Here is a 21,141-nt window from a genome sequence, read left to right as displayed (position 1 = left end):
TACCAAGTAATGACTAGTGGTGCAATTCACTTTTGCTTTACAATCGCCAGCTTGCTTATTCCAGTAAATACAACGACATGCATTAATCACGCAGTTAGTGCCAGAGATGAACTGTCAGTTTACATGCTGACAACAAAATAAGCTTATTCCTTTAAGTGAACTGAAGCTATGTGGGAGCATAAAAAATTTAATTAAGTTTCATTTATCTTCTGTGATTGCCATACAATTGCTTAAGAGTGAATAGCCTATATATGAGGCCCAAAATAAACTATCTATGGAGACATCAGAAGTACTTTGAAGAACAAGCAGTAAGTCAGACAATATGATCGCAGTAAAGCATTTATGGACTGTATAGGTTTGAAAAAAACAATTCCCAAGTGAGTTGTAACACAAGTGGATATTGCAACTCCTAATTTTTTCCCATTCCAGTTCTTTAAAAGAATGGAAGTATCAAATTTGCCTTGTTTAAACCAAATCTGAATTCAGGAAGAGAGCAAATTGCTTGTCCTGTGTTGATCCTAGAGTTAAATTTACTAAAAACAAATTAAATGGGTGAAATAAGAGAATAAATTTAACACATGCAAAGTCTCTGATACTGGTATTTTTCTCATGAACTACAGGTTAACATTCAGAGGAAGAAGTCTCTATAAAGTTCCTTTCTCTCTCTTATTGTAAAAAATCGCATTTTTAAAGAAAAAATGGAACATGGCACCTTCCTCAATTAACTGGAGTTAATAGTTTTCATTTGCTTAGTCTAGACTAAGTGATCTTAGGTTTTCTTCATCTTTTCAGAATAATGCAGACCATTTTTCTCAAGAACTGAGCTGGAAGTTAAAATGTGATAATTTATAGATCTGTTCTTCCCAATTCAACATTTAATTGATGCAAGAGTTTCAAAGAAGAATATAAAGCTTGGCTCCTCTCTTCTCTCTCTGTCCCATCTTACTTAACTTGTTACAAACCTAACAGGAAAAGAATGAAGTTGCGCATGAGTTTTGCTAGTTGAGAGTTCACAGACACCAGAGCAGATGCTGAGCTTTCATTCTTTCACGAGGCCATGTCTATGTGCCACGTTTCAACATATTTGTTTTCTAGTATTGCAAGCTCTATTTCACCTTCCCTGATAAGGCCCCTAGACCAGGGAAAGCGTAGGGCGAACACCATGATATGAAGATATTTAAAAGCCAGCTCTCCTCATCCTTCCACTGTGTTGAACATAAGCCAGGACAAATGATCCGCAAAGTGACAAAGTAGAATTAAACCAGAATACTAAAACCTTGGAAGAGTACAGAAGGAAGGCACTACACAATTGGTGGTGTCACATAAATACATTAGTTTTAAATTCCAAAACATTTCCTACACAAAGTGAACAGGGAATTCACAGTCCTACACAATGATCAGTTAGATCACACTTTAGGCATGTAGGAAACTATTTTGGCCATCCTCCTAAAATTCAGGCCAAATTATTCTGAATGTATTGCCTACCTGCATTTGGCTTCAGATAACAAAACTATTCCTTATTTCTATACCTATTATCACTGTAGTTAGGAGAAAAAAAAATTTAATTCTTCTTCCTTTGGCAAACTACTAGAGTTGGATAACTTAGTAGAAGTCAGTCAATTCGCTTTCAGGTGTTTGGTTTGGTTTGTTTTTTTCTGTCTGAGCCATGATATCTGAAGAACATTACCTCTTAATTACCTGTGGGATTGCAGTCTCCCAGAAGAATGGTTTCCACTATTCTAACTTTAATTTAGAAACCGAACCCTTTGCATTTCATATCAGGAAGACAGAACATCATTACATCACAATACCTCAGAGTAAAATCCGCAAAGGTAACAAGCATACAATCGAAGCTGATCAGAAGTGGACAACACATAATGCTTTTTTATTGTATACTTGAAGACACAGAGTTCTAGACATTCCGGTCATTTTATTTCAGCACCTTCACCCAACTCTAGATTCCATTGTTTGCCAAATGACTTAAGAGCTGATTAAAAAACTCTCCCATATTCTAGTTCACTGCTGATTTATGCCAACTCAATTCATTACAGAAAAAAGGTGATGGCTGTTTGCTGTCACTATGAAGCACTTTGATGAACACTTATGAATTGCCAGCTGTCCACATTTCACCAAAGTGCTATTCAGCAACTTAAATTTATCTCAGCACAGCCTCCTGTTATGTGATCAAAACACTGATCAACTCAAATCGCGTCCTGTCTGTCCTACAAAATGTCACTGACATCTATAGTGATAATACAGGAGCTCCAAAGATGTGATTCTTTAGGTACAGAAACCTTCCCTAAAGCATAAAGCTAATGGAAAGCTACAGGAAATGTTGATATCCATTTAGCTGTATTCCCCATTTTATTCTTTTAATCTCAGAAAGAGAATATATTAAAAACATATTTTTGACTGACAAAATAGTTCACTTTTGTGTTTATATGTGCTTGTCCCTAATTTTGCCTGTGTCTGCCAGAAGCAGGTTGATACCACCAAGGTCCCACTGCCAGGCATTTGCCTACTACAGTGTGACAGAAAGTAATGAACATGACACAGTTATGTTCAATAACACAACTTGTTGACTTGGAGCCTGAACGCTGTTTGCATATTCAGACAGACACATCCTGAAATGGCTTACAAAAAAGCATATTTGGATTTCTACCTCATCAGTGAGCTTTTAGCCTCATATTCTTGAGGCTTATGCTATCTGTGCAGGTACCTTAAGCTGGAGAGTAGGGAAAGTAATTGAAACATCTCATCAGAGAGCCATGGTACAGTGACCACAACACCAGGGAATACAACACTGTGTTGCCTCAGTTGAAAACAGTAAGCAAAACTCTGGCTCACAACACTGGTGGGAGGTACAAATAAAGGCTGGACCTGAGAAAGAGGGCTTAGTGGATGAAACCCATCTCTCCTGCATTTAGCTGTTTAAAAGGTTAACTATCCCAAGATGGCACTTCATCTGTCCAGTCTTAGGCAGGTGGCTATCTAGGAGGAAATGCATCAGGCATCAGGTGTAATTTTTTTAACTCAGCGTCACATGGATGTAGCAGAATTTGCTGGTTCTCCACCAGAGGACCTAGACTACAGCATCCTACAAAGGAATTATTACCTTAACTTGGTTTACTTGTAAACCCTATCTCTAAATAAGGGATAAATCTTTAGCAATTTTTATTCATCTGACAAAATCAAGACACTTAGAGAGTATGGCATTCATAAAATAGCATGGATCTTTTGGATTAGATTTGAAACTGAGCATTTTTTTTCACTTCATATGAAAATTAACAAAGCCTGGTCCTTGGTCCTACATCTCTTGCAGGGATGCAAAATGATCCCTCGAAGATATGTCTTATATATATACATACATACATATATATGTATATATACATATGTACTATATATATATATGTATTTTATGAATTCCAGAAATTCTAGAAAAACTTTGATGAAAGCTATTTTTGTAAAAGTGATTCATTTATATATGAAATAATCCTTTTAAAAAATACACTAAGTTAGTGTTCATGCTATGCATTTTTAATATAAAGAGTTTTCTAAACTGCTTTTCTCTGCTTTGTCAAACTTAAGTTTTTAGATATGCGTTCTTTCAAGAAGTGGGCAGAGGTAATCCATTTGGCTGAATCCTGCTCAAAACAGCAAATGGCTTCATCAAGCTCATCATGTTTTCTTTGTACCTCGCAGACAACTGTATTTTGGCTCTGAACTGGTGAAATCAACAGGCATTATATAGTTAGTTCCTAAACCATGCGCACCTGGGAGTGAAAAATATTCCAGGGGACAGAATCATTCACATGGTCCTATACAACCCTCCATTCTGTGTAATCGCTGGAGGAGCCTGTTCCCGCTGCTCAAGGTACAGTTGCCAATTCTGAAACTTTACTCTGGGATCAGAGATGTAACAAAAGAACAGGAGCCACAGCCACCTCCTGAACTCATGTGCCACACAAGCCCAAGCAGAATTTGGTACAGCAGAACTTCTATCTCATATCTTTGACAAGAAAGAACTTGTAATGTAAATAACTGTTGCCAGTTATTATTGGCTCTGACTTTCCATGCTAGTCCTCTAGTATGAAGGTATCTAATTGACTAAAATTAGCTTATTTGAAGTCCATATGGGCTTCATTAACACCATCTAAGAACTTTAAAATAGCAAAGCCCATGAATACAAAGATCCATGTAGTATCTTAGGGGAATCCAAGGATCCACGTAGTGTTTTAGGGGAATCCACAATTAACAATTCAGCAAGACTCAAGAAACACTTAATGATTTAAGATGTTTGGCATCTTGCATCTTAAGGTCAGATGTAATGTAAATTCCTTGGTTGCATTTCTAACAGTATTTTTATAAACTACAGCAGGAATAAAATGAATTACTGGCTCTTAAGCTTAAATATTTGCAGAAGATGATGCTAGCCATTTCCTTTCTGTTTCCTTTCTGTCTCCTGCAAGAAGAGGGAGCAGATAGGAAGAGAGTAATACAGTGAATTCTAAAAGGAATATAAAAATCCATAACCTAAATTGATCACTTCATCTTTGACATGAAATGTTAAAGGATGAAGTTATGTTTATTTATATTCAGCTTGGAAGTTTGAGAGAAATGAGTTCTATATTGTTTCAAGAATAGTAATTAATTAGTCTTTAACGTTGCAATCATAGTTGTCTGATTATCATCAGGCCTACCAGATGGCAGTGAAACCATAACCATACAGTATAGATAAGATTTCAGAAGCAGATTATCTATCTATCTATCTATCTATCTATCTATCTATCTGACTGTCTGTCTGTCTGTCTGTCTACATTACATTGTAAGGCTGTATTTTGAGACTATATTGTTGTTATGAGTTGTTATATTTTATTATTAAAAAAATGACAAAAACCCAGGTTTTCTCTTGGTGTCTGAGGATTTTTAAAGCTGTTTTTAACTTGTGGACTTTAAACTCAAAACTCTTAAGCAACACTTCAGTTTCCTTTATGATGGTATATGAGAGAGGCCTTCTTCCATGACTACCTTGACTGTAAGTTGCACAATTTCATTCATGTTCTATACATTGATTTTACTAAATAATCCAAAGTTGACATGAAGTGAACCTTGAGATGAGTAAAATACACAAAAAATGAAATGTGATAATGACGCAAATTGTTCTGCACAGATCTTAAATTCTCTTTAACTTCCTTTCTTTAAAACTGTGTAACCTGTTCAATAATTTCTATGTGGATGGGAATATGTACCCTGAAATGCAAGGCTAGAGTATTCTTGCATTTCACAGAAACACATTAAAATGACAAAGTCAATTTCGAGACAGAAAACAGTAAATGGACAAGTCTATAAAAGTTCTTTTAGCATTTGTCCACCCATATAGATGGTTGTATAAGCATTGTATTTTGTGTTCGCAAAGACAAGAGGTCTAAGTCTTGCACTTGAAATGAAGCAGCTACATACCAGCTACTAAACAGTCCTTTATTTTCTAACATACACTTCTGAGTGGCTATTGGGGCATAAGTTGAAGAGGTATCTTTGGAGAGGTAAAGCATGTCTGCATGCAGACATGTGCAAACTTTGTGATACTCTTACCTGCAGAACAGTCTGAGATGGGAAAAATCTCATTACAAATGGTCAAAATTCCAGGCTCTGAAAAAAGCCCCCACTTTCTCATCAAGAAACACAACCACCCCTTGCAGCACTACAGGCTGGGGACAGAGTGGCTGGAGAGCAGCCAGGTGGAAAGGGATCTGGGGGTGCTGATTGACAGGAAGCTGAACATGAGCCAGCAGTGTGCCCAGGTGGCCAAGAAGGCCAATGGCATCCTGGCCTACATCAAGAACAGTGTGGCCAGCAGGAGCAGGGCAGTGATCCTTCCCCTGTACTCAGAGCTGGTGAGGCCACACCTTGAGTATTGTGTTCAGTTCTGGGCCCCTCAGTTCAGGAAAGACATTGAGGTGCTGGAGCAGGTCCAGAGAAGAGCAACCAGGCTGGGGAAGGGACTTGAGCATAAGATCTATGAGGAAAGGCTGAGAGAGTTGGGGTTGTTTAGTCTGGAGAAGAGGAGGCTCAGGGGTGACCTCATCACTCTCTACAACTCCCTGAAAGGAGGTTGTAGCCAGGTGGGGGTTGGTCTCTTCTCCCAGGCAATCAGCAGGAGGACAAGAGGGTACAGGCTTAAACTCTGTCAGGGGAGGTTTAGGTTGGATATTAGAAAGAAGTTCTTTACAGAGAGAGTGATCAGGTATTGGAATGGCCTGCCCAGAGAGGTGGTGGATTCACTGTCCCTGGAGGTTTTTAAGATGAGGTTGGATGTGGCACTGAGTGCCATGATCTAGTAATCACAGTGGGGTTGGATCAAGGGTTGGACTTGATGATCTCGAACGTCTCTTCCAACCCAGTTAATTCTATGATTCTATGATTCTATGATTTAATCCTAGGCTGAAGGATGGGTATGAATGGGTCATGGAACCTACATTGTGAAATACTGTCATGCATCACCATTCCTACCCCCACTGAGGAGGAAACGGTGACGTTTATGTGATCAGACTTGATGGAAAGTGTGTTTGTCTTGCAAAACATCTCCTCCACCTTTGTTTCTGAAAAATGTTTTCTTCTTTTCTCAAGGGTCATGACTGTTTGAAAAACCATTGAGACTCAAGAGATCAATAGCTTTGTGTTTTGGGAGGTTTTTTCCCCCTGGCAACTTGAGGTGTTACTGGCTTTCTGGTTTTGTTTCTTTACTGGGAGGCTGAAAAATGGTAAGTGTCCAGTGAGGCTTCCAATCTGAAAAAACCATGAAATTTGTAGTTTCAAAGGACTAGGTCTTTCCAAAGGTAATTTTAAAGTGAAAAACAATTTTACAAAACTGACTCATCTAAAAATTTTTAATTGTGGTTTTTTTCTGGATAACAGTGTATTGAGACCTGCAGAATTTCTTTGTTGTGCCTCTTCACTTTGAAACTAATGTCACCTTTCAGTTTTGAAAAAAAAATGTTCTAAAAGACACCCCAAAGAGATCTGTGGTGTTATTACAGACAGGACCTTGGATTCCTTCATGGTGCCTGGGGAAAGTTCAGTTTGCAGCTTATAGAATCATAGAATCATAGAATGTTAAGGGTTGTAAGGGACTTTAAAGATCATCTAATCCTAACCCCCCTGCCATGGGCAGGGACACTTCCCACTAGATCAGGTAGCTCAAGGCCTTGTCCAATCTGGCCTTTAACACTGCCATGGCTGGGGCATCCAAAACCTCCCTGGGAAACCTGTTCCAGTATCTCACCACCCTTACAGAGAAAAATTTTTTCCTAATATCTAACCTACATTTCCCCTTTTTCAATCTGTATGTGTTACTCCTTGTCCTTTCACTACAGAGCCCCTCTCCAGTTTCCCTGTAGGCCCATTAAGATATTCGAAGGTTGCTATGAGGTCTCCACACGACCTCCACTTCTCCAGGCTGAACTGCCCCAATGTTCTCAGCCTGTCTTCATAGGGAAGGTGCTACAGTTCTCTTAATCCTAATCCTTAAACCTAATCCCTACTTACTGGTTGAAAGGTTTCCCATGATGACACTAAACAATATCAAAACCACTGATGGAAGTAGGAGTAAAGAAGACAGGAGGTATCAACTGTCTACATAAGATCTTCTAAAAACATTGCTTTAATAATTCTTCTTGAAAGATGATTACAACTCAATAATCAGCAGATTCTAAAAAAATATATGTACAAATCATACCATAAAACAAACTTCACAGACACTGTTCACAAACTTAAATAAGTAGTCACACTGGTATCAAAATGCTCAATAGAAAAAGCTCATTATTCAACTAAATTACTTGGAAAATCTAAAATAAAGAGAATAGCTCCCCCACTGCCTAAAAATAACCAAAAAAGGCACTGCATGCTAAGAGTAGACTCCTTAAATGAATAACACAGTTCCAAAAAATGTATTCTTGAGAATATTAACATAAGTAATATTTGTGAAATAATGGGTACCACAAAAAACTCCAACCCAAACCACTCATCCTATAGAATCAGATTTAGTGTTAAGTATCACATATCCCAACTCACAAATCCCATGTTTACAGTTGCCGAAGTAGTAACAATCTTTTAATGTCATCCATACTTTGGATAGGTTGAACCCAACTGATTTACTTCAAAAAATGATAGTTTATTTCTTAATCAAGATAGGTCTTCCTTCCTTCCTTTTTTTTTCTTTCTCGCTCTCTCCCTTGCTTCCTTCCTTCCTCTTCTTTCTTTCTTTTTTCTTTCTTTCTTTTTTTTTTTTTTTTTTGAAACAGGGCTTTTTTTCCTTATGTAAGTGATTAAAGTGGGAAAGTTACATAGTAAAAGTAATACTTTCTTGGCTTGGGTTGTTTGTTTGGGTTTTTTTAATATAAATAGCATAAGGATTATATTCCTCTTCTAAGAATGTATTTAACAGGTATGTTTCAAGAGCGCTTACTTGTCCCTGAGGACAGTATTTACATGATCTAATTTCTAACACCCAGTTCACATGATCTGCATCACTCCCTTGGAGCTCTCACTAAATAAACATCAGGAAGTAGGCAATTCACATGCTCCAAATTAGAAGATGCCTAGGTGCTCAAGGGAGATGGTGAAATTACTCTCTTAAGCGTTAGATTATTTTTAGTTTTTTGCTCTCAGCCATTCCCTCAGCTACTAAAATTAGTTCTAGAGTTTCTTAATTTTGAACAGTTAACCAACACATATAACATGGTCATTCTTTCTCTCCATCTCTCCTTTCAGACTAGAGATATCTTATGAAAATGGTTTACTGGGTATTCCAAAGATACCTTAAAGAATTTGTGAGAAATTGTCAAAATCAGGAAAGTCAGACATAAAAAATAATTATACAAACACAATGTAAGATTTTCCTTTCAAATTAATAATTTCCTAGAAAGAACTTTTATTTTGAAGGAGACTCTACTTTAACTAGATCCCAGCAGCTTAGGCAGAAGTGCAGGAGTTTGGGAAGCAGCAAGAATTGGGTCAGGGAAGGAGGAGAGAGCACCAGGCTCTTGCTGGTAGAGCACAAGAGGCCACCGAACAGCACAGCTATGGCCTTCACAAAATGAAACAAATGTTGATTGAGGCGAAGTCAAGATCTAGGTCTAAGTTTCTATATTAACCAGTTCTTTGCTTATACTGACAGCAGAAACATACCACCTTTGAGTTTCTTCTCTGAGAATGACTCATGAAATAGTAATCTTTTCAAGTAGAGCAATTGAATTTACCATAATTCCGCTGGTGTGCCCTAAAATGTCACAGTCCATAACAGTGCTGCACAATGTGAAGACAGTTACTGTCTTTTATGTTATACAGAAACCTTTCAAAAAATCCCTGACTTTATCAGTTTCCATCACAGAAGGTTTTCAAAACTCAAATGGATAAAGCTTAGAGAAGCTTGATCTGATCTCATAGCTGTTCTTTGAGCAGGAGCTTGGATTAGAGAGCTTGTGAGCTTCCTCACAACAATGAATTATCCTCTGATCAGGTTAAATAACATTCAAAATGAAGAATTTTAAATAAAGAAATGCACACCTCAGGACTACTTGGTAAGGAAGCTATGTATAACTCTATACAGAACATCCAAATACTAGGATTTAAGCATAAATTCAAATTACAAACCAACACAATAATTTTCCTTAAAGCTAAGTTAACAGTTCCATATGATTCACAAAGTACCTATACTGTAACAGAACCACATTGTTTAAGCTTGTAGAAGTGAGCAGTTTTAATACATCCAGTGAAAAATCTACTAAAGAGATTTCTACATACAACTTTTAATGAAACTGCAGTGAACGAACATGATCCAGCAGCAAGATTTTTGGTTTTTCTTTGTTGTACAGCATTGGATTTACATGCAGCATTATTAAATAGTAGCCTATCTAGACAATAACATATCTAAAATATAAGCATCATGTGAATTAAGTCCATTTTCACTAAGGCAATGAGTCAAAATTCCCTATTAAAAATTCACTTGAATATAAAAATAGGAATTCCAACTAACAAGCAACAAACACACACACATATATTGTCTGATCAAAACAGTATGCAATAGAAATTCAAAGTTTATATGTTACAAGAAAAAATGAGGTAACAGGTGCAAATCATGGTTAACACAAAATCGAAGATTTTCAAGGTTTGTCCCAGAAGAATCCTCTTATATTTTGTTTCTGAAAATGTGTTTTATCAGCTTCTTAAGGTGCCAAAAGTGGAATAAAGCTTCTTATGAACAAATGTATTCTCTTCAAGAGTGAAAGAGCAAGTTTTCCAGTTATCAAAAAGCAGAAGTTGTAGAGTTCACCATATACACTATTCATCCTTACAATATAATTCAAATATTAAAACTGAATAGTTTTATTAAAAGTTTTAATTCTCATGATGCATTCTTGGTCATCTGAAAACTTTTATTTAAAAGCCAGTTGCATCAGAAGTAGTTAAAATGTTTTAGCAATTTTTTTTCTCTCCAAACCCCATGTTATGATCAACAGTTTTAGTAGGAAAAAAAAATCACAACTTCAAGAATGTGGGAAATATTTTTTAAACAAGAAAGATGTCTGAGGAAATTAAAATTTACTTAAGAACAAAAATATGTACATAGAACAAAAATATGTACTTTTTTAGTCCTAATTATTTTAAATATTATATTTGATAATCTAGTCTCTGCTACGAAAAGGTCTTCCTTGACCAGCTATTATTCAGATAAGGACCGACTAATATCTAAGACAAGATTTTTAAAAATTCTAGTGGCAGGCTCAGGTTACATTTTATTTCCAGTTGTTCTGGCAACATTTAACCACAAGAACAGTGCTCAGGCTATATAGCACATTATATAGGATGTGAGAGTTCACAATAATATTACTTCTTAGTTCAATATTAATCATCATGTACAGTTTAAAAAGGCAAGATAGTTAATTACAGGAGTTTATCTTCTATGCAAGACTTCTGTTTAATACCCTTATCTCAAGCAGTTGATTTGAGTTGCACCACTTGTGAAGAACACTAGGACTTTCAAGATGAGAATAAATTGAAGCAACTAGACTTCAGCCCTACCATGCTTATGGCATATGAATGAGATTTTAGACATATTCTGGAGAATGTTAATTTCAATACATAGAATTATTTATTGAAACAAAAAGATATTTGAGTTTTAATAAAACTCTGGTGATTTAAGTAATGCTGGTTTTGGTTTTTCAGTATAAGTGGTCAAAAAATATCTATAAATACAAATGTAGTCTGCACTTATGCTGCTGAAATAACAAGCTTTAACTACTTACGCTAAGACATAAAGAATGCAGAGAAGAACGTTTGTAGAAGAAGACATCTCTGGCCAGTGAAGACGTGTTATAAAAAAAGCCAATTGAACATTTTTCAGGTGTGCAGATTAAAAATGACAAGCAGTGGGATGTAAACTAAAGCATGACTTCCACACCTTTGATTTCTGACCTTTTCCTCCCTGTCAGACTCTTCCAGTTCATAAAACAACATGAAACACCTTATCTAAACCACTGCTTTGACAGTAGCCCCCTTCACACCTTTTCCCCTCTGTATCATCTGCCACAGAGACACCTCTGCACTCTGCTGTGCTTGCCAACCCTCCTGGCAGCAACACAGTTCACACCTTACCAGCCACCCTTGCCACACAATGCTGCAGCACCTCATCCTGCACAGAAAGCTCCAACACTTGCACCATGATTGCCTGGGCTCCTTCCATGCAGCCCCACATATGCCTTCCCTGTGCTCCAACTTGCACTGAGGACCACTTCTTTTCACTCTTAACAGTATAAGTATGTCCTGTCAATGCCAGAGCAGAATAGAGCTTTCCTATTAATGTAAGAAATGAACTTGCTATGGTAGTGTTACTTCAGTCCACCCTTACTGACCGTGATGAACCCTACAGTTGAACTCATTGAGGAAAATCCACTGTACCTTTTCTTCTGAAAAGCATCTGGAGGCTGATTAGCAGCTTCTGGACTAAAGGTAAATAAGTAAAAATTATTGCCACAAAGAAGATGACACTCAAATGCCCTTCTAGCATTACCCTCCTCATCCCAAAGTGCTGACTAAACTTTATCTTTGCTGAAACTTAGGATCAGGAGAAAGAGGTTCAGGATCAGTGGAAGTTACCAGGGCGCACAAGGAAAGGGTTCAGTTCAGCAACTCCTCTCCATCACACATGGAGTGCCATACACACCATGTCATCAGAAGGGCAGAGAACAAGGATAAGCACAATACTTTTCTATACCCTTAACATATGAGAAGTCCAGGGATTCTCCAATGATCAGGAGTAAGGTTTTAAATTTTTTTTTCCTTTTAAATCAGGGCAAGCAAACTGCCTGCATGAGAACATTCTTTCAGACAGCACAGGCAGCTAGATGGATCTACCCAGTTGCTAATTTATTGTTACAAAAAGCCTCTACAAAAACATGCCCAATTAAGCAGGGTTAACACATTCCTGAAGGCTTCACTTTCCATCTCTTTTATGCATGTGTTTCATGCATCTTGGCCCGGGTTCGATTCCCGGTCAGGGACGCTCTCGGGCAGATGGAGCTCGTTAGCCCTTAAAGGTAACCCATCTACGTCCTGAGGACCTCGCTGCCACCGTCCAAGCTCGCTTGGACCCGGCAGATGAACCTTAGGATTAAAGGGTGGGCTCAGTTCCGCGCACACTGTGTCTCACCTAAAAAATCCAATGCGCAGGTTGGAAGGTGTAAAGACCTTCCCCGGATCTTCGCTCGGGAAGACTGGCCATTATTATATTATTTCTTCATAATAAATAAATGAACTTTATTTATTTATAATACAACCCTTAGCTATTCCAAAAATTACTTTATTTCAAAGGGTGTAAAAACTTAGGTTTTCTTCAGTAACAGCTCACTAACAAACTCAAAGCAAACCATTCATTAGCAAGACAAAACACTGGTCTTTTAGGAATCAACATGAGAAGTGAATCTCAAAATGCAGAGTTATTATTGGAAAACCAATTATAGCTAGTGGTATTTAACAGAACAAAAATCTAAAACTAGGCTCTCACTGCATACATAAAGTAGAAAAATGCAATGCATCTAAAAGTTTTGAAATCTCTATTCTACACCATCAATAATGACAACTGTGTAGTTTCAGAGCAGTTTCAGTCACACTGAGTGGAGAGCAAACTTAATTACTATACTGACATACCAGAAAACACATTTACATATGCTGAACAGAGGGCAGATCTTCAAGCTATTATTTTTTGAAAAAACAAACCACAGCATTCATGTGTGGACTTTATCACAGCTTCTTTTCACAAAAGTATTGATAGAGAATTTCAACACTCAAGCAGTCTAAATGAACTCATTACAGAACACTGACAGATGTGCAATATTTGTATACTCCTCCAACATGCACATAGCACTCATACAGTGCACCATTTCTTCTAAAACATATAATAGATGCACTGGTGACAGTATAAAAATAAACACAATCACTCTGTTAAAAAAAATACTGTCAAGTTTTGTTTTGTTTTTTTTTTTCTCATTTGAAAATGTATATTAATTTTTCCAGCTGTTTTATAGTATTATTCTCTTACAAAAACTGAGACAACCTGCTCAGTTTCAGTTTCACCTCTACTCACTCTGAATTGCATGACACATCTGATGTGCTAGTATTCCTTAACCTTTGATCAAAAGCTCAAACTCTACTTAAATGGAATTACACAACACTTAAAAAAATGAAATCTAGTATTTCTAGCTGTGTTCTAAGTTTATAAAATGTTTCACTTACTCTCAATGGTCCCAAGTACATTATGTGTTAATTATTGAGAGTGACTCATCTACAATTACTTCTAATAGGCAGGATATATCCATTGTAACTTTGTATCATTAAATAAAAAGCCCTACCTTTCTTAAAGAACAACAAAGCATGGCATTCCTAGTGCAGTAAATTATAATCCAGTCTGAAGCAGACCTACATTTCTCTTGTACTTTGAAAGAAGTTGAAAAATTTTACAATTGTCAGAGAATTGCTCAATTAAAGGCTGCTTTAAACTTCATAATCCAAATGTGCTGCAAGAGTCCCTTTTCCTCCAAAAAGTTGTCAACGAACGGTTGACATCCAGTCCCATCAGTCATATAGACAATGTGTGCAAAAATAATTTAATTGGAATATTCTATGAAGCAGGTAATTTTACCAAGATCTCTGACAGTGAAATAATGATTCCTATTAAAGGGACACCTACATTAACCAGTGTTCAATGGCTGATTATAAAGTAATGCTCCCCCAAATCTTACTCCAACAGATTTTCTCATACTTTTTTTTTTATTAAAACAAAGATTATATTGCAAATCTAAAAGTTGGTCTATTTTTTTGGGGAGGAGCGGGTTTGCTTTTTTCCCCCACACAATATGGGAGCAGGTCCCTTTAACAAGGAAGGAGATAGGTATCACTTAATCAGGATGTGGGAATGGAATCTGTACCTATGAGTGAATGGCAATGCATTCTGTGTTGGTTCAGCCCTTGGTTCTGAGTTCTGCGTCACTTCTGGCATCGCTCTCTCGTCATCTGTGCCATTAATACTTTCCGGCGTTAAAGGAGACTGAATATCCCCTCCAGCTGATTCCTTAAGTAAAACAAACAACACATCAAAATTACAAACTGATCTGCTCAGGAAGGCTATGTGCATAAAAGCACTAATACTAATTCTTACATGATACACAAATTTTAGATAGTATTAATATGAGGTTCAGATGTCCAGCATCTTTCATTATCACATTTCATCATGTGCATTTAATATAGAAGTATATTACCATAAGATTCACATTATCTTGTACAAAACACAACTAGCTTATGAATTCTTTTCAAGTATCCAGCTTCCCACTTACTACAGACCTCTCTCTTACCTGGAATTACATTCAGCCCTTATCCTCATACACAGTGGGTGACTACTGACACCCAGGATTCTTGTCTTGTACTTCATATCCTAACACAGTGAAACAAACAATTCTGATATTTGTTTCAAAATCCAGCTTTTGTATGTTTATTAGCCAAAGTGAACGGTGGAAGGGCACCTGTGTGTTCGCAGTTTCACCCATGAGGCATTTGTAAAGAACACTTGTTCAGCAGAGTACAGGCAAAATTTTCATAGGCATGCTAGCCTGGTCTAGCTCTTGATGGTCATGGTATTATCTGGGAAGGAGGATACTCCACCTATGCCCAGATAGCTTCTGATACAGCTATGTAACTGGACATCCAGAAAACAATGGTTGCCTCAGAGCAGAAAGCACTGGTGAATTTTACATTACCCTTCATTAGGCCAGCATGTACATTTGTGTGTACAATTAAGTGTGAAAGGAGAACAGAGCTGCCAAAATAAAGAGGTAAATAAATTATTCTATACATGGCTATGTCTATTATTATCCTCTGACAGGACAGACATTTGATAAACAGTTTCCACTGACAATAAATGAAACCCTTTCTGGAGTTGAAATTTTCTTCTCTTTCCTCTTCTTCCCAAACTACACTAGGTATACCCCTGGTGGTCTAGTGGTTAAGGGCGTGGCGCTGTCACCGCCGAGACCCGGGTTCGATTCCCGGTCAGGGCCACTCCCGGGCAGATGGAGCTCGTTAGCCCTTAAAGGTAACCCATCTACGTCCTGAGGACCTCGCTGCCACCGTCCAAGCTCGCTTGGACCCGGCAGATGAACCTTAGGATTAAAGGGTGGGCTCAGTTCCGTGCACACTGTGTCTCACCTAAAAAATCCAATGCGCAGGCTGGAAGGTGTAAAGACCTTCCCCGGATCTTCGCTCGTGAAGACTGGCCATTATTATTAATTATTACACTAGGTATTCTAAAAAATTACACACCACACCCTACAAAACCTAGATGGTTTATATATTTAATACAAAATTCCTACAACACTACTGTTAGATACATAAAATCATAGCCCACTTATTAAAATGTTGAATTGTGAACGCACAAAAATAATTTCAGTAGAAGGAAAGAAATGTGCAAGTTTGTCAGAGATCTGCACTGTCTAAAGGAGCTCTGGCCCTATTAAGGGGTATGCAGGACTCCAGTGATCCCAAGTAGTATGAAAATGACAGTGCCCACAATATCTGTACTAAACATAAAAGTAAGGGATTCATCAAAAGATTTCAACTTCTTAAAAAAAACCAGTGTGCTCACAAAAGAGTCTTTAAAGTAAAAGAAGCACACTTCACAGCACAAATGAAACCACCTTTTAATGGTGACTAAATAAAGAACAGAAAAAAAGGAGTCGGTGGTTACAAAATCACAAACAAATGAAACCAATCCAGCATGTTTTGTTATGGAGTATCATATTGTCTTCTCATTAAGTATTCCATACACTTCTCTGGCACAGCTGTTCTTCACAGTGCTTCTCTGTTTAGTACTGATTAGAAATGGCATAAGTCTGCCAGTTACTGATTCAGATACCATGACACATGTGTAACATTTGTTCCAGTATAAAAATTCACACAACATCCCAGAAAGTTCTTAGCTTTAAGTAGATTTTGTACTTCTACAAAGAAAAATGCAACAGGTGATAAACCACGACCATTTTGCTAAACCAACCTTGCACTAAAAAAGATGTGATTCTAAAATTTTTCAGGCAATAGCTATTCCTTAGTCTGCACAGAAGGGGCTTAGAATCACAGACAAGGCTATTTTGAGTAAATTACCACACAACTTCAGAAACTAACAAAGGTCTTAATTAGAAATGACTGAGGTTAAAAAAACTACCAGAGTATGGTGCAGCTTAGAGAAAAAAACAACTGAGGTTCATATGCCAGTTGGTTGGGCTAAAACTCCTCAGGACTGATGGGGTGCAGTTGCAAAATGCACAAACTGCTCTCTTCAGTTCTGCAGTCAAACCTAATTAAGGTTAGTCTAAAAAAGACAAAAAAAAAGGCGAGGGGAGTTGCACACAGTTTTCAGGCTACTGCTTTATGCAGCTCAGTAAAACCCAGATCAAAGTGTTGCTCTTAGTGCATGGCCAAGCTTGTTACTGACAATACATCATGGGTGGCTTAACACTGCAAGATCCATGAGTTTATGACAACAGCAAAATAATTCCCTATATTAAAAGATGTATCTGGGAAATAGGAGGTGACAGAGCAGGGGAGCCGGTATTTTAGTTTTATGTAAACAAGACAAGAGCATTGCAAATTTTTATTATCTAAGGCTGAGTTAAATGGACACCAGACAGTGCACCTATGTCCATAAGTGGTGTTAGAAGTCTCAAAAGAGACGTCTTTCTAGACCAAAGCCTCCAGACATACCAGGTATGGATAAAGTGTGTACTATTATACGAATGTATCTTCATGGATGGGGTTGAATCCATCTTAATGGATGTGTTGAAAGTAGAGGTTCTCTGACACTGAAACAATGCTTTCCTTTTCATTTCCAGAAAGCACCATGCACTCAGTGGGACTGGCACATAACAAAGCAGCACTTCTCTTGTAATGCTTTGGTTCAGACCACTGTCTTTCTCTGGACAAGCTTAGGTTCTTTTTATAGTCAAGGTAAATGGTGATTTTATCTATCCTCTGATAAATATCTGGGAAATCAAACCAGAGCCTGCTGGTAAACAGGAGAAGAATAGGCAGTACTAAAGTGAGAATGAAGAGTTTAAAATTAGCATCAGCCTTGCTTAGGCGAAAAGGAGCTCCTGCTACTGAAGTAACTGCAAAGTAGGCTATATATTATTTTCTTTCTACTACCTGTTTCACACAAAAAAATTAAAATAATATAGTCCACCAGCTGAAACCAAATCCATGCAACTATGGCTTCCTGCCATTGAGGCACTTTATAGGACAAACACTTTGCTAAAGCTTGTAACACCTGAGGGAAGCAGCCTAACTTCAGTGGTGTTCAGGCAAGGTTGTTCTGAAGTTTCAATATGGCTAAAGTCTGGTCAGTACTTGAACTACAAATATATATTCAATTTCTGAGATATTTATGGTTTTATCTCTTGTTTTCTATTTCTCTGCAGATTCACAAGTTTTTGCAGGACATTCAGAATTAAAACTTGCATGTACCAGTGGTATTTGCAGGCTTAAATAAAACAGTGAACAGCAAGTACCTTGTGCAGTGTTTTTGTTACATTAGTTGTGGAGACATTTTAATAAAGACTCAATCTGTAAGGGCATACCAAGGCAGAAAAAGGCACATGCACTTAGTTTCTCTTTTAGAACTGTGTAGTAGAGAGGGTGGACAATATACCATATCTGGGACTTGAATTAATTGGTAAATAATAAGGACAATCTTAAGCTCTGCCAGGGGAGGTTTAGGTTGGATATTAGGAAGAAATTTTTTACAGAAAGAATAACCAGACATTGGAATGGGTTGTCCAGGAAGGTGGATTCACCATCCTCAGAAATTTTTTAAAAGACTGGATGTAGCACTTAGGGCCACAGTCTAGTAACCATGGTGGTGTTGGATCAAGGGTTGGACTTGATGATCTCAGAGGTCTTTTCCAACATGGTTGATTCTATGATTCTATGACATTTTTTAAAGCCGTACAACATTAAATAAATAAAACATCATTTCAGTTTTGACATGTGTATTTTCCAGTTTTTATATGTATCTTCCTACCTATTACTAATTTAGTGTAGAAGAAAATCTGCAAGTCCAAGACAGTAGAGGGGTTGACACTTATAAACTGGCTTAATATTACAGAGATTCTCACATGCTGCCTCCCAATGTCCTCCCTGTCAATCCTGTCAAAGCTTCATAAAAAAAGCTAGGTTCCTGCAAAGTCTTGATTGATCACTGAAAATACTTCCTTCCTCTTTTAATCTCCCTCTCTGCAATGGATCACTATGCAAAAGGCAAAAATGAATTATATAATGATTGAGAAAGGCAACACTTGAATTAGTTGCCTTGCAATCAGTTCCTGGCAGATGATGAAAATGACACAGGTGCTCCTGGTCATTTACACAGGTCTCTAGGGTCCCATCTTCCCTGCCCACTACCAAGCACCCTCTTCCTATCAGTCATAAATTGAATGAGTTCCAGTGCCACAGAAGTGATGCAGTTTGCCATCATGCCATCTTCTCATCTGTTGTAAACTCTGAAGTTCTTGATTCAGTTCCCTTCTCTCTGGGAAACTAGAATGTGAAGACTACTATGCTCATGTGTCAACACTTGCACTAACTGTATAATTCAGAATAATACACTAGCTTATCAACACAGCAAAAACCAAGACAAAAAAGTAAGGCCTGAATAAGAAAATACTCCTAAGTGTGCCATAATGCAGCCCTCATTAGGCATTATAGAATCACTCAAGGTAACATTTCTGTAACTGCCTACAGTATAAAATGTTTTCGACTGTAAAAGGAAGTCTATAAAGGAAAATGAACAATATTAATATGTCATAGAGTTTAAGAGAAAGCTTTAACACTGAGGAGCTGCTAGATGAAAACATCCTGTCTCTGAGTGAGTAGTTCATATCTATATCCAAAGCAGGTAATAAGTCACTCAGTTTGACAGTGTCAGATTTAACTTCTGAGTTCAGAATATTAAACAACATGTCAAAAGAGAAGTACAGTAATTTTTTTACTTACAGCGTCAAGAAACTAGAGGCCTGGCTGAAGCACTTTACTGTTTCTAAAGCCAAGTGTGTTATCAACAGTGTATAGTATTGAAATACCCACTTCCATTGTCTCTGTGGAATTTATCATAAATTTAGAGACAGTTAAGAAAATCAATAAAAAAAAGACTGCCTTATTTTTCTCCTGTTTAAGTAGAGCAAGCAGGCTCCCATTAATAGCCAAAGCCAATCTAGTACTTGGGTAAAATGCCTACTGGGAAAACAGTATGAATTGTGTGTGTTCTGGTTTCCACCAATTCCTCTTGGAAGGCCATTAGATATAGCTTTCTGGTGGCAATAAAACTATTTGTACAACATGTTGCAAACTGCCTGTCATCCTTGCTCCTTCAAGGATCACAAGCCTATTACAGTGCAAAGCACTTAAGAGATGCACTGGTTCAATAAACAAAGACTCTCCAGAAAAAAAGACTCAGCTACATTAAACCTACTCAACTCAGGAATTCCTGCTGCAGTTTTAAAGCTGCTGCATTCTACAAGAGAAGGAATTACTTTGTCTTTACTCTTGCTTAAAGCAAAGTAAATAGCCAACACTGAGTCAGAAATACTGGTTGGGAGGGCAGAATACATGGGCCATAAAAGCCTCATGCAATTTCTTTTCTCAAAGTGAATTCAAGTATTCGTAATTAATTTTTGGCATGACTAATGTAAATGTGAATATAGTAACTTATCCTCCTATTAGGCCTTTATTAACCCAGTTCACATTTTGAGATACCTTTTATAAAGTCTTCTTGTACACCATGGCTAAACGTAATAAAACTCCAGAACCAGCATGTGAATCCGTCATACTCCTTTAACACATTTCACAAGTGAAAACTACACAGTAGGAAATAAGTAAAAATAGTTTGCTTTTTAAGCTTCCATCTCTGTTGCAATGATTGTTCTATAAAAGTTATTTACAGTGCAACACCTGAACTTTCATGGATACAATAAGAAAACGTACAAAAAATGTTCCCTATAGATTCACTTACATAACCATGTTTACTTGGAAAGTTCTAAGAAAGGAATTAAAAAAAAGCCCAATTTTGTTTTAAAGCAAGTCCTTTGATATTTCTGCAGTGTATGCAAAATGTATTCTTGAGACTTCTTGACATTCTTGCTGACTGATGAGAGGATTCACAGTAACTGAGAAATACCCTGTTAATTTTTAATACATGTCTGTGTAAGAATACAGTAAGTAGAACAGATACGAAGTACAACGCTTGAATCAGGCAATAAGACTCACTTGAGAGGGTGTACTTGTTAGCTCCATCTTTTCATGGGATTTTTCCTTTGCTATTCGTGCAGCTTCTTTGAATTCCTGAAATTTTTCAGCAAACTGAAGGTACATATGTTAAATAAAAAAAAAAAAAAAGAGAGAGAGAAAGAGTAGGCATGAAGCAATCCAATACATGTAGAACAGAATGCTGCACTTTGCATTTTACCAAATCAGTTTTTGTCAGTAGAATTTTTTAAATTTTCTCCTTATGAGATACTCATTTAAATGAGTTACCCTGTGATATACCTT

The 21,141-nt window shown here is 37.3% G+C and overlaps 1 protein-coding gene across 2 annotated transcripts in view; it reads right to left on the bottom strand.

Annotated features, from left to right (window-relative positions):
• HOMER1 (homer scaffold protein 1) overlaps positions 1–21,141 on the bottom strand; it is a 94,322-nt gene that overhangs the window by 39,185 nt on the left and 33,996 nt on the right. For both annotated transcript variants that reach the window (XM_050329490.1, XM_050329489.1), the window contains 2 exons: positions 20,860–20,952; positions 14,481–14,623 (listed from right to left, as the gene is read on the bottom strand). In XM_050329490.1, the coding sequence (XP_050185447.1) occupies positions 14,481–14,623; positions 20,860–20,952 (236 nt within the window). The remainder of the gene's footprint in view (positions 1–14,480; positions 14,624–20,859; positions 20,953–21,141) is intronic.

This window comes from Myiozetetes cayanensis, unplaced genomic scaffold (genome assembly GCF_022539395.1).
Source record: "Myiozetetes cayanensis isolate MyiCay16 unplaced genomic scaffold, myiCay2020 scf4, whole genome shotgun sequence".
NCBI lineage: Eukaryota > Metazoa > Chordata > Aves > Passeriformes > Tyrannidae > Myiozetetes > Myiozetetes cayanensis.
This window is presented reverse-complemented; position numbering and strand designations above follow the sequence as displayed.